Raw genomic sequence first — 13,887 nt, 5'->3', positions numbered from 1 at the left:
AAAAGCATGACTGATGTGAAGATCCATCCAGTTATCCTCAGGTTATCCACAAAATCACAACAGCATTCCAGTCAGGTCTGTCTGCAGATCCCAGACTACAGAAGGTGTATGTTTGAGCATATTTGTGTAAATTCAGTGATTTTAGTAGAGCAACACTGAGTGTGCCATAGATTTGAAGGTGGGCGTGTCTTTGAGTCAATATATAGAAAAGCCTTCAAAAAGAATTTTTTTCTCGGTCCACTGGATAACAGGAACTAACCTGTCAGTATATACTGACAGGATTTCTACACCGTATTTATAAATGTTTCTTATTTATCTGAGAGAACCGATGATTTGTACTATTTTTTTTTAATTCTGTATGAAACTCAAGCATTTGAATAGTGTTCATGCATGGGTTCATATGGCTTTAATGACATGCCCACTGGTTTGCAGACAGATCTTCCTCCACGAGCAGGAATGTGTGGGAGGGGAAATGAGCAGTAGACTGAAAGAGAGTGAGGTGGTGAGGATGCACTTAGTATTTTCCATGTGTTATTTACATTCAGGTGCCCAAGTAAAGCAATTTGACTTGCATTTGAATGATTGTGAGAGGACAAGTCCAATAACATGCCAAAATGAGCAACTTTCTACCGTTTCATTTAGAACCTTGGCTCTCCTGAGTCTAAGCTCGTTGACCGTGCATCTTTCTTCCCTTTTATAAACTCCATAAATCATTTACTTAGCTGGTAAAGTATGTTCTTCCTCGGCAGACGGGTAAAGTGAAACTGGCTTCTTCTCTGAATTTTGTAATGCACAAGTAGGTTAACTCTTCAAATTCCACAGCATCATTTACTGACTGAAGACATGGCAGAAAAAAATATTTTGCACCACAAGAATCATTCCAATAAAGTTTTACTTGTGTAAATACCACAATTGTAAATGTTGCCTTTTAGTTTCTTTTCATAGAAGGAACTATAAGTTGAAGTCAGATACATTGTGACTATTTATTTATTTATTTATTTATTTATTTATTTATTTATTTAGTCTAAGGCATTCCTGACTTTAATTTAAAAAAATATCTCCCCACATATGACACATTTATGGAATCATCAATGATTTGAGTATCTACATTCATTAATTTTCTACCACTTATCCGAACTACCTCGGGTCACACGGAGCCTGTGCCTATCTCAGGCGTCATCGGATATCAAGGCAGGATGCACACTGGAATGGAGTGCCAACCCATTGCAGGGCACACACACTTTCATTCACTCACGCAATCACACACTACAGACAATTTTTCTAGAGTTGCCAATCAAACTACCATGCATGTCTTTAGACCGGGGGAGGAAACCAGAGTACCCGGCGGAATCCCCCGAGGCACGTGGAGAACATGAAAACTACACACACACAAAGCAGCAGTGGGAATCGAACCCCCAACCCTGAAGGTGTGAGGCAAACCTGCTAACCACTAAGCCACCATGCCCCCGGCTGAGTATCTACATGTGAAAAAAAATATTTTTTATCATGTTTAAAAATCCAAATCTTTAACTAAGTTGTTCACATTTATGACACATTTTCATTGGTCTGGACCTTTACATTCGTTCTCATTTACAGTTTTCTGGTAGCAATCATATTCATGGCCTCAATAAATTACCTGTCCATCAAATTTATGTGCATCTTCCCCAACCTGTTGTCTGCAGCACACAGTCATACTGAAAGTCTGTGTCTGTAAGCTTACGATTTCTCTTCACTGGAACTGAGACTCAGACACTTCCATCATGACAATGTCCTTGTGCACAAAGCAGCTCCATGAAGACCCCACTGAACACCTTTGGAAAGAACTGGAACTGGAGTCTCTTCAACATCTCAACATCAGAGTCTGATCTCAATGATGCTCTGTAGCTGAGTGATCCTAACCACCACATTTGTGTGTGATGGTCAGGGGTGCACATACTTTTGGTCATATAGTGAATAAAATAAACATTGTAGCATTCTTCATGAAGATTTGTGTTAGGAAATGGGTGATGTGATTGAACTAATGTGTACTGCAATCGAGGTACAGGGAAATAATTTGATGTCTATTGAGGTTTTTCCAATAAACACAGTAACATTTAACTAAAACTTCTGGTTTTACGAGCCTTAAATTTAATTTAAAACTTGCATGTAATGAAGCTAGTTTACTTTGCAATAGTGAGGTGTTAGCATTGAAAATACTCCATTGTTCTATTTTCAACACACAGTATAAACATTTAATCCATCGTGTATTTCTAATTAGATGGTCAAATTCAGAATTGACAGATCGACAAGGTTACAGTTACGGGTAAATATTTATTTAGGGTGTTTACTTTTGCAACTTTTTTTACAGATATTTTTGTAAACGTGAGGAGTTATTAACATGTACTATTTATCCTGAGTGTTCAGGCAAGATACTTGATTTTGATTTAATAATCTGATAAATGCACAAATCTGGAGTCTCCTCAACATCCCAACATCAGAGTCTGATCTCACTAACGCTCTTGTAGCTGAATGACCACTAATCCACAAAGACACAATCCAACATCTAGTGGAGGGAATTACAAGAGAGTGAATAAATTAAAGTAGAATAAATCTGGAGTGAAATTTTCAACAACAAAAAAACATACTTTGGACCATTAATAAACATTTAAGTATACTTCCAACATTCGTTTCTCAGCAATAACAACAATGCTTTAGTATGATCAAATTCAGTATTCAAAATCAGTATTCAGTAAAAATCAGTATGTAAAGTAAGACTTATTTAACCATCTCAGTTTTGTAACGTTTTGCCAATTCGTCTTGTGACAACTAAGATATATATATATCATCCGCTCTTATCGCATGTAAATGAGGAATTCTGTCAGAACAGGTTGTAGTAAGGTGTTGTGACATAACTGACATTTCTGGACTATAAATTGTCCTGTCACCCAATTTCCCTATGTAATATTGGGGAACGTCCAATGGCGTTATGTTGAGTTAAAGTTATTACTTAAGTTGTAGCAGCTATAAAAAAAAGTCTCTTTTCCCCCCCTCTCTCTTGATGTTAAGACACACACACACACACACACACACACACACACACACACACACACACACACACACACACACACACACACACACACACACACACACACACACACACGAATATTCACATATTCTGCTTTTTGCACTGTTTTGTTGCTTTTATTTACTACCATCCTGCTACATTTTTGTATTGTCTTGCTCCTCCGTCACACTTCTCTTTTCACCTCATTGCTAACTGCAGGTTGTCTTTGTACTTTTACTCTCTTCCCAATGACAGTAAACATAATGTAATATAATGTAGTCTAATTTTAAAACCATCGAAGATTATTTTTAGCTTATAATCTTTGTATGTTTAATCTCTCTTTTGTCAAAATAATACGTATGTCAACTACTTATAATGATGAAATGTATAAGTCCGCGCCTGCAGGAATAAAGTCACGGCACATAAAGCAAGAGCGTGTCTCTGACAGATAACTCCGCCATTCCACCTTAAACAGTCGTCATAATGTAGAACGCGTATTGTCTCCAGCCCACCTTAAGCGCCAACGCAGGCGTACAGTGGGGCTTCCGCTTCGTCCGCGGCCGGGCTCGAGCGGAGCGCTTCTTTTTCTCTCTGCTTTTTTTTTCCCCTTTTCACCGTCGCTTCATCTGGAGGCAAGCAGAGTAACGCAACGAGGCCACGAATCCTATTGGAACCCCCCCTACTGCAGTTGCGTGCACTGAGAAGAAAAAACAAACAAACAATACAAAACAAAATAAAACAAACCAATATTTACAACGATGTCCGAACCGCGGTACCGAGAGTGGATCCTGGAGACAATCGACTCGCTGCGCTCGAGGAAAGCGCGACCGGACCTCGAGAGGATCTGCCGGATGGTGCGCAGGAGACACGGCTCAGACCCAGACCGCACGCGGGCCGAGCTCGAGAAGCTCATCCAGGAGCAAACTGTGCTGAAAGTTAACTACAAGGGCTCTGTGTCGTACCGGAACGCCGCCAAAGTGCAACGGAAATGCCGACGGAAGGTCGAGCAGGCTGGCGAGCGCACCAAACACCCCGCTTTCGACAACAGCAGCAGTAGTAGCAACGCCAAGAACGACAACATCAGCGCGCGCAGTCCCGCGGACCTGGAAGCGCTCGAGCTGACGCCGTGCAGAGATCCTTCACCCAGCAGCTGCTCGCGCTCCGCTAAAGAGAAACGGGAAGAAGAAGACGATGGAGAAGAAGAAACCGCGGTTTTGTCTCCTGCGACAGGCGAAATCAGCAGTTTCACGAGTTGCAACGGTAGAAACAGCTCGTGTGACACTTCCAGTCCCGCCGCTGGACGGGTCGATGGAGGAGAAGAGACGCGCTCTGTTCTCGGCCACGGGAGCAGCGACCTGCCCGAGTCCGAGCGGCGAACTTGCACGAGCGCTCGAAACAATAAGCAACACGCTCCCCAACTCAGGGCTGCAAAGAGCAGCGACAAAGCAGTGGATCTAGGCGACCGGCTCGTGGCGGCCGTGTGGAGTCTGAGCGAGCGGAACAGTCGGGGTCACGCACCGCTCGGGCTCAAAGAGATCCTGGGCTACCTCGGCACGCAGGCCGCGCACGCGGACGGTGAGAAGCTGACCCGCCACCGCGTCAAAGTGGTGCTGGAGCGCGAGATAGAGAAAGGTCGCTTGCGCAGGACGCGCCTCGGTCACATCACCGTGCCCGGGAGGAGATGGGGGGGGAGCACGGGGGCGGCCAAGGCGTCCGAGCGACTCCCGGTGAACACGAACAGCGCACCGCAGGACGGGCGCATCTCAAAGCAGGTAACTCTAAAAATATTGACACCAGCGACGGGTAGAGCGTGTTTCGCTCATAAATAAATCAATAAATCATAACGGTACGTGAAGAAGAAAGAAAATTGGGAGAAAGCACGCGACAGACACATCCGCAACGACTCATTTCCGCTTTTCTTTTTTTTTTTTTAATTTTCATCACAAGTGACCGAGTGCACGCGAATTGTTTTGAGAAACATACACTCACAGATTGAAAAAAGACCTCGGCGCAACCTTTTGTTTATGTATTTGCGTCATGTATGTGTTTTGCGAACGTGACGGCTGTTCTCGTGTGTGTGCTTGCGTGTGTGTGCTTGCGTGTGTGTGCAAGCAAGCGCGGGGTAGAGAAGGTGGGGGGAGGACAAAAAAACCCCGACACCTCTCTATCGTCTCTGTTCTGCTTTAGGCGCGCGCACAAACTGTCTGCGTGTCCCTGCTGTTTCACTTAAACACACACAAAAACAAGGTGCGGCGTCCTCGAGCTCTTGCTCGCTCCTTGTTCGATGCAGCCGCACATTTCAGCGCGCGCCTCTTGAGCTTCAGTAAAACAGCGCGCTGCAGTTTAGCGTCGAAATTTTATCCGTTGTGCGTGATTTTTTTCTCTCTCCAACCCCCACAACGGCGCAGTTCACCAGGTTTTGTTCACATGAAAGTTGTGCTGGATGTTTTTCACTAGGCGGTGTCTGTTAAGTTCCACGCGCTCGGAAAACATGAGGGAGGGGTCGAAGGAGGGGGGCGCGAGCCTCGCGACTATTTTTTTCCCCTTGTAATAAGTGAGAGAAATGGACAGAGCGCGAGCTTGCGCGGTCGAACTTGACCTGGGTCTCGCGATGGCGGAAATTTCACCGAGCTTTTTTTCTTTCTCAGTTCCGTTTCGCGCGACTCTCCGTCTAGCAATGAAAAGCACACGAGTTTCATTGCGCTTTTTTTTCTCCTCGCGGCGGCAGCAACATTTTACTCTTCTGATTACAAAAAAAAATAATAATAGTAACAATGGCGACGTCCCAAACATTTGCACTAAATATTATTTCTATAACATTACGCCACCTTCGGTAAAGATGATGATATGTGTTTTTTTCTTGCTCTTTTGCGATTTAAGACGCGGCCCACAGTCCCGCAATCTCTGGAACGGACGTTCTCGTGCGTTACCGCGCTATTGTTAGAGAAGGGATGGTTTTGGTGGTGGTGTGGAGACACGACTCCGCTTCTCTTCATGTTCCTGTTAACGCTCTGGCGCAAAAGAGCGCATTATACATTGTCCCTTTTTGCGCGCTTCTCTGACATTAGCATATGTGCACCGGCTTCAATGATTGGTGCGCACATCCGGTACTGTGTTTTTAGCTCCGCAAGGTTAACGACCACCTGAACCGTGTCAACAAAGCAAAACCCAAGCTATTAAAGCTAGCAAAATGTCATGCTAGAAAGGAAGAAGAAAACAAGCCCTTTAAATTACATACATTATATATAAATTTGCTATTATTCGTCACACGCCCCAGACGGATTAAACCACGATTAATCTTTGGTGTTGCGTTCACAATAAACTATGCCTTTAGTTTGAGAAAAATGTTTTGTCTTTTAAGCTCAACAGAATCAGAATCAGGTTTATTGGCCAAGTGTGTTGACACACACAAGGAATTTGGTTCCAGCTGTTTGTGACTCTTAAAAGTACAGACATAAATAACACTATACTATACAAAAGATTTATACGAAATGAAGAGAAACAAGAGTAAAATGGGTGAAAGTGGGAGACATGACTGAAACTTCACTAACTCTATTATTGAATTATGTTGAACTGATGTATGTAGCAATATTTTTGGGGAACATCTGAGTGTTTATTAGAATTATCTTAATTTGGCAATGTTTATGAAGTAATATTTAAAACCTAAATGCACAGCAAATTATTATACAATTGAGCTGGACAATAATAATGTCCAATATCATGAAGTAAGACCTAGGTTGAGTTTTTCATGTTTACAATTAATAAAGAGATGGATATTACTTACCTGAAATCAGCAAATAACAAGGGAGATATAATGATAATTTTAATTTTAGGAAAGCAGGAGGCAGATATTGGCTTTACCTCATTAGGATCTATCAAACCGTTGGGTTATTACCAAAAAAAACCTCAAAACAACACAATAATCAAGCAAATATCCCAACTTGACTAATCAGTCTGTGTTAACCAGAGCTAGGGTTAAAAGAACAAAGCAGTGATGTTTGCTGTGATCTGTTTTTTCTAATAAATTGATAATCGTGGCTATAAAGTGTGTGTACTGAACAATTTATGGTAAAGAGAATTAGTTTCAAGGCCTGATTAATCTGTTAGGTAAATGAGTGTGCATTGTGTATATAGAAAGATATAAAGGAGGAGGAGTCAATGGAGGTGGAATGTGAGGAGGATGGAAAGATGAACGAAGAAGCTGAGCCTCTGACCCAGCTCCAGCCCCAATACACCAAAGCAGAAGAAGAAACAGACGTCAAAATACACTCACATGCTCCACTTTCAACCAGTGTAGAGGTGAAGGCATGTGGAAGTAGTGTTACTCACACACCAGTGATCACGGAGGAGAAACTCCGGCCTTCCCTGCTGTCATCACCCTCGAAACTGGTATCAACTCATCAGGAAGCCGAAAATGAACAATGTGGAACTGAAGGTTTGTGTGTGTGTGTGTGTGTGTGTGTGTGTGTGTGTGTGTGTGTGTGTGTGTGTGTGTGTGTGTGTGAGTGAGTGAGTGTGCCCATGTGAGTGAATGTAAGTGTATGTAAGAGAATTATTTTGTGACTTGTCTATTTTTTTCCTCTGTAGTTGAAATGGTGGTAAAAGGAGAGTCAATTCAATCAGAAACACAAGATCAAAGAGAACCAATAAGTGACCAAGTGCACACATTCACACAGGTAACACACACACACACACACACACACACACACACACACACACACACACACTAATCACTTCTCAATTTACTCTCTCTTATTTTTCAGGATGAAGCGGTTATTGTCTCAGATGGGGTCATACCACCACCCTCTATTCCCATTAAAAATTGTACGTATTAATTTGTAATTTTGTGCATATGTGTGAAGACACATCTGTTTGTAAATCCCAAGCACCCAAACGGTCTCATCATCTAGCAAGTAATTGCTTATAATTTAGTGTGTGTGTGGATGTGTGTGTGTGATTTCAGTTTGTAAGGCAGAAGTGGCTGTGTCCTCCTGTCTGCTGACTCCATCTGCCTCTCCAGGAGCAGCTGAGGAACGAGGGATGAACGGAGGAGTGTGAGTATACTGCATAGCAGTAATGAATAAAGAAAGACACTCTTTTTGGTTTCATTTTTAAATATGTTTCACTGCTACATATAATACAGGTAGCTCTGGGGTTTAAAATAGTCTACATCTCATACACACAGAATTTCAAGTGTCTCATGGCTTCATAAATTTTGCATACAATTAACACTACTGAAAATATGCATAATAACTGGATGTGCTGGATCAAGTGCTATTTTGTTAAGCTGCTGATTAATGAGTGCTAAGACAATTTTTGTTAAATCAGATGAAAGTGATTAATGTGATAATTACATGCTAGTCATGAAGCAGTATACAAGACTCATATTTTTAAATGTTTAACTTGGGATACAGAGCTTGATTGGGGTGAAGAGTTTTAGATAGTATTTAGTGACTTACTATTTATTGCTAACAGTCCCACTGATTAATGCCTCCTGGTTTCTGGTGTGTGTTAGTTTTGTAAAGTCAGAGTCGAGTATTACAAATCTGGTCGACTGGACAGTGGCAGACGTCGCCAGTTATTTCACAGAAGCAGGATTTCCAGAGCAGGCTCTCGCCTTCAGGATGCAGGTATGCACTTTACAGTTCTTTACCCATAAGCACCTGACACCATTATCCATTAAAACTATGTAAACAATACGGACAAGGAAATAAACATTTCAACATACTTAGTTCCAGACAGGCATCACATTAAATGTTTTGTTTTATATATGTGTGTGTGTATATATGTATATATGTGTGTGTATGTATGTATGTGTGTGTGTGTGTGTGTGTGTGTGTGTGTGTGTGTGTGTGTGTGTGTGTGTGTGTGTGTGTGTGTGTGTGTGTGTGAAAGAGAGAGAGAGAGCATGTAATATAATAATAATACTCACTTGTCTGCTGTTTTATGCCATTTCTGTTCTATGGTGTTACTGAGAGGAAGTGGTAGTTTCTGCTGAGTACTGGTCTACAAGTATTTGTTTATAATGAGGTTGAGATGAGAGGGAGTCCCAGGAGAAACCACTGAGTTTGGCCAATGAGCTAGACCTGAGGCCTCCCTAGGTCTGGCTCTCCGAAAATCTGATCAACTGATTAAAAAGGTTTTTGAATTGACACTTTAGCACACTGGCAGTGACCCAAGTGTCTGAAAAAGAGCTCCAAAGTCCGTTAAAGTGTCATGGCCTCTTGGGCACCAAAGATTGAAAGCTACTCACGAGCTTTATAACATTTATAATGTGGCATACGATGGTTGTTGCAATCCAGAACTGTCAGGAATGTCTCAAGTGCAGATGATTTCTGTTTTGGTAATGACTGCAATCTCTCCATAAAGGAATGTGATCACATGACCAGACCACTCTTTTTATCCAACTCCATGATGAACTGTTAAATTAAAAAATAAATTGTAGATAAAAATTTTGTGTTTTGTAGGTGGGTACAAGTTAAATAAAACAGGTCCTATTGTATGTGTTCGGTTTTAATTGGCTCTCACTGTTTTTGTGGAACAGGAGATCGACGGGAAATCACTCCTTCTGATGCAGCGCAACGATGTCCTGACTGGCCTGTCAATCAGACTAGGCCCTGCCCTCAAGATCTATGAGCGCCATGTGAAGGTTTTGCAGAGAACCCACTTCCAGGACGATGAAGCATTCTGCTGAGACCCACACTCTCTGTTCTATGTACAAATGGTCAGATTTCTCTCTGGCACACAACGGAGCTTTCTACTAAGACAAAACCAACTTACATACACACTCTAATACTTCTGCATTTCATTTTGGACTTTCCCTTCCATTTTAACCATGGAACATTCCAGATATTTGTTCTAAAGATACTAACGCACACTCACACATGATATTATATCTTTTCATTCCTATGAGGATGAAGAACATCTAGTGAGGTGTGAAAAAGCCCCTGAGATCACCCCACACTTTGGAGTAACAAAAACAAAGAAGTTATTTATTTCATGATGGACTGATCATGTGTTTACAGCTGAGATGGATTTGATGCCTCTGCCCATGAACTTTTACCTATGGTCAAATTCAGTGGCCGATGCCATAGGCATCTGTGATGTTCAATAGGGGGCAGCAAATGGCTTGAATGCACCCTAAAACACAGAAGTGTCTGTGGCGTGGATGATGCCACTTTTAAGGACTTCATGGTCTGAAATCAGATTTTGTGTGCAGGATTTCACACCAGCGCTGGACGTGCTTATTCAACGGAATAACATTTTCTTTTTTCTGAGCAAGAGCTCACTGAGATCTTTTAGAACATATTGCTGAGTCACAGTTTCTGACCTACATAGCTGCGGCATTGCATCCTGGTCTTCCCTATGCATTTGGCAAAATGCTGTGTGCAGAGATTCTAGAACAGATTCTAGAACCCTCAGTCATTAACAGCTTCTGGAATCTGCATTAGAACATGATAGTTATTATTGGTATCTATCATATTCTAGACCAGGTTCTAGAATCCTCCCAAAGATCATTAGAGAGTCCTGGATTCTGTATCAGAAAACAATTTATAGAATCTGTCAGATTCTAGAACAGGTTGTATAACCTCCCAAAGCTCCACAAAACATCTTAGATTTTTGGATTCTTCTTAAGAAAAACTTGATGACAGCTAGATTTCTTTCCTTTTTTTTTTTTTTTTGCTGAGCTCATATGCAGTGTATGCTATATGGCCAAAACTATGTGCACCCCGACCATCACACCCTTAGGTGCTGGTTGAACATCTCATTCCAGATTTATTAGCCTTCACTGTTATAATAAACTCCACTCAACTGGGAAGGCTTTTTCACTGGTTGTTGTAATGTGTTTGTGGGGGTTTGTGTTCATTCAGGTACAAGGGCATTAGTGAAATTGGCCCTTATGTCATGCTAGAGGGCCTGGGGTACAGTCAATGTCCTAGTTCATCCCAAAGGTGTTCAGTGGGGTTGAGTTAGTCAGTGCTCTGTGCAGGACACCAGCTTTAACACATCATTTGTACATTTGCTTGCTTCACAGTTCCAGTGAAGATAAAGTGCGATGCTACAGCACACAGAGACATTATATACAGTTGTGTGCTTCCATCTTTGTGGCAACTGTTTAGAGAAGAGCCACATGGGTGTGATGGTCAGAGAAAGAACATACTTTTAACCATATAATGTAGCTTGCAAAATGGAACTCCCTTTAAAATGTTAAGCAGTGCTATAATTCTTAGTGTGCTATAAATTTTCATTGAGATCTGAGGTCCATCAGTAAAAATCACATGGACCTAGAAGTAACTGCAGACTGTTTTGCTTTGTACATATGTAAATGTGACATGAATTTCACCTGTTCATATAATGAATTAATGACGGGCTTCTCACCAGCAATTTCATCCCTCATAAAAGCTCTCACCACAGATGTTGTTCAGAAAGTGTTTTGTATTTGGGAGTGCTAATCTACCGTGTGTTTTTGGTAAGCAAGATGCTGGACAGCCAACAGCTAAATTTGTTGGTTGGAGCGAACAGTGTTGGACCAGAGGTGGAAACAGTGATAATCTGTTGGATTTGTGACCGCTTTTGGAAAGTGGGATATATTTTATTTGACATTCAATTTAAGGATCTTTGCTGATAAAATGACTGGTGTTACATTTTATTGATGGGGCATTTCATAAACAGCTTGCTTCTGTGCTTTAATATGACTTAATGTACTGTGATATGACTGAATATGTGAATACTAGTAATAACAATAATAATATTGCTAATATAATATTGTAGATAAAAGTTTACCATCAAGCGATGTTAGCTGTTGTACTTTTGATGTAGATATCCAATCATAATGTTACAGTGTTGCTAGTTGTAAATGAGTGTATTGCAAGGTGCTTATGAAGTGCTCTGTAAATAAAATGATGAAGAAGTAATGCAATAACATTCTTAATAATTCAAACAAATTCTCACAATAAGAATTACATTTAAACAAATGGCAAACATGATAATATAATACTGAAGGCTTTCTCATGCCTTATGTGGGAATATCTATGTACATATTCTGAGGTTTGACATAAAATACGGACTTTATTTACACAATTATTACAAAATATAAACTGTTAGGTTCATGGCTTAGTAAAAATCATAGATAATGATTTTAATTGCATATCAGCTAGCTTGCTGCTTGTTGGAGAGATCATGAGAGATCAAGTAACAATGATTACATAGCTGGCTAATATGAGTGCAGTGCTACATTTAGGTAGCTTGAATATTTAAATATTGATCCTAAATTAGTGAATTGTGTGATTAAGTCCAGTATTTCATGCTTAAAAATTATGCTAACTGAAAAAAGGCTTTTTCAGATCAAATTACCATGTTGTCATATTGTCTGGCTTAAACCTGGATACAGTCTGACATTACGGTTCGGGAGGGTGGGGGTCTGGGGGGAATCTGATTTTTTTTTTTTTTTTTTTAAAGAGGCCCTGATGCTGTGTGTGACTTGAAACAGTAACTGTTATTTATTACTTCATGTTTTTATAAAACTTCCTTTTATGTGTTGTTGTCATGTTGAGTATATCATGATGCTTAAAGTGCTTAACATGCCTCCTGTGTGAATGTGATATGTAAGGCCCACTATTTCATTTGTTACAAGATTTTTTACAGTGTGTTTTTATAGACTGAAAGCAGTAGGAATTATAGGATCTATTGAGGGAAGTCCAAATTAAGAGACCAAAGTGAACACTGTGTGTTACAAGTGTACATGCGATACTGTCTGAATGAACTGAGATTATATGGCATATTAAACCAATTAAGTGGTGTGTGTGAGGTGGATATAGAAGTTAAGTGTCTTACACATGAGAAATTGGACTTTAATAAGCATCACCTAAAAATGGATAAATGATCATTTACTGACAGTAAACAGTTCCTGATGTTTTAAAACCTGATTGTGTTAATATGGCAACTTACAGATCAATTTGGCCATTCTAAAATACAGCTGCCCAGAAATACCATGCATTACCTTGATCTAGTGAAAACAAGATGATGTAGATGTGTAATGTTTAGATGTGCAAGGATGTAAAGTTAAAAATATAGTCCGCTTTAACTAGTATTAACTAGTATTGCTTTTAGGTAGCTTAGATCACAGCTAGGTGACTGCTGAAAACAAAATGCAGGTTGTTTAACAGCGGCATAATTGTTGTTACATTTTAGCACAGGACTGTAAAATTAATGACAAGTGTACAGGCCTAATTGTTCAACTTATCTCAATTCTCAGTAATGACTTAAAAACATTAGGTGATGGTCTTGAGATAATGGGAATTTTTTTTGTTATTATTATTATTATTATTATTTTATAACATAATGGAGAATATAAACAACAATAATATCATTAATAATAATAATTTAAAAAACTAATGGTTCCACTGAACTTTGGTGAGATTTTTCTGATGTCCATCTTTTTTGTTTGTATGTATTTTCACATACATCATAACAAAAAAATTTTGTTTGAATGCAACTCTTGACTGTTATTCTGTTTTTATTTTTGCACTATAAATGCTCTTTAGTGCTGTGTGTTTGTGCTAGGCTGTGTACGATATTTTCATGAACTTGTCCCAGGAACAAGACAGTGATGAATGTGCACATTAGTTTGACCACATTTCTGAAATAGGTCCCACATTTCTATGCATCAAGGCTTCGTGTGACTGAGGCCTTATCTGTTGTCATGCTGCTCTGTACTGTGTTTGGGTTTGTTGTGTCTGTAGATTTATACCTCATCTGTGCAATGGCTCATGGCTTATTAATCGTCTGCTGTTACTTTTGTTAAGAAGGAACATTTTAATTAAAAAGCAAAGATACTCCTGTGA

At 40.2% G+C, this 13,887-nt stretch overlaps 1 protein-coding gene and 1 long non-coding RNA gene across 2 annotated transcripts; one reads left to right on the top strand and one right to left on the bottom strand.

Moving 5' to 3' along the window:
• Positions 1-2,290: 2,290 nt before the first annotated feature.
• On the bottom strand, positions 2,291-3,695 carry LOC125139453. The gene is made up of 2 exons (XR_007138502.1): positions 3,556-3,695; positions 2,291-2,542 (listed from the first exon to the last, which is right to left on the bottom strand). It is a non-coding gene; the product is annotated as an uncharacterized LOC125139453 (long non-coding RNA).
• A 106-nt stretch (positions 3,696-3,801) lies between these two features.
• Positions 3,802-13,887, top strand: samd1b (sterile alpha motif domain containing 1b). The gene is made up of 7 exons (XM_047803530.1): positions 3,802-4,815; positions 7,178-7,478; positions 7,631-7,719; positions 7,807-7,867; positions 8,007-8,097; positions 8,559-8,673; positions 9,588-13,887. Exons 1-7 carry the CDS (start codon positions 3,802-3,804, stop codon positions 9,735-9,737), a joined length of 1,821 nt encoding a protein of 606 aa, XP_047659486.1. The 3' UTR covers positions 9,738-13,887.

This window comes from Tachysurus fulvidraco, chromosome 18 (assembly GCF_022655615.1).
Source record: "Tachysurus fulvidraco isolate hzauxx_2018 chromosome 18, HZAU_PFXX_2.0, whole genome shotgun sequence".
NCBI classification, from domain to species: Eukaryota; Metazoa; Chordata; class Actinopteri; order Siluriformes; family Bagridae; genus Tachysurus; species Tachysurus fulvidraco.
The sequence above is the reverse complement of the archived record's forward strand: the minus strand, read 5'-3'. Positions and strand labels throughout refer to the sequence as shown.

What these genes read in the sequence shown, in the direction of transcription:
- samd1b (XM_047803530.1), top strand. Translation starts at nt 3,802, where the DNA reads ATGTCCGAACCGCGGTACCGAGAGTGGATCCTGGAGACAATCGACTCG. An exon ending in CGAGGGATGAACGGAGGAGT is followed by an intron (nt 8,098 to 8,558) that starts GTGAGTATACTG and finishes GGTGTGTGTTAG; the next exon opens with TTTTGTAAAGTCAGAGTCGA. An exon ending in CTCTCGCCTTCAGGATGCAG is followed by an intron (nt 8,674 to 9,587) that starts GTATGCACTTTA and finishes TTTGTGGAACAG; the next exon opens with GAGATCGACGGGAAATCACT.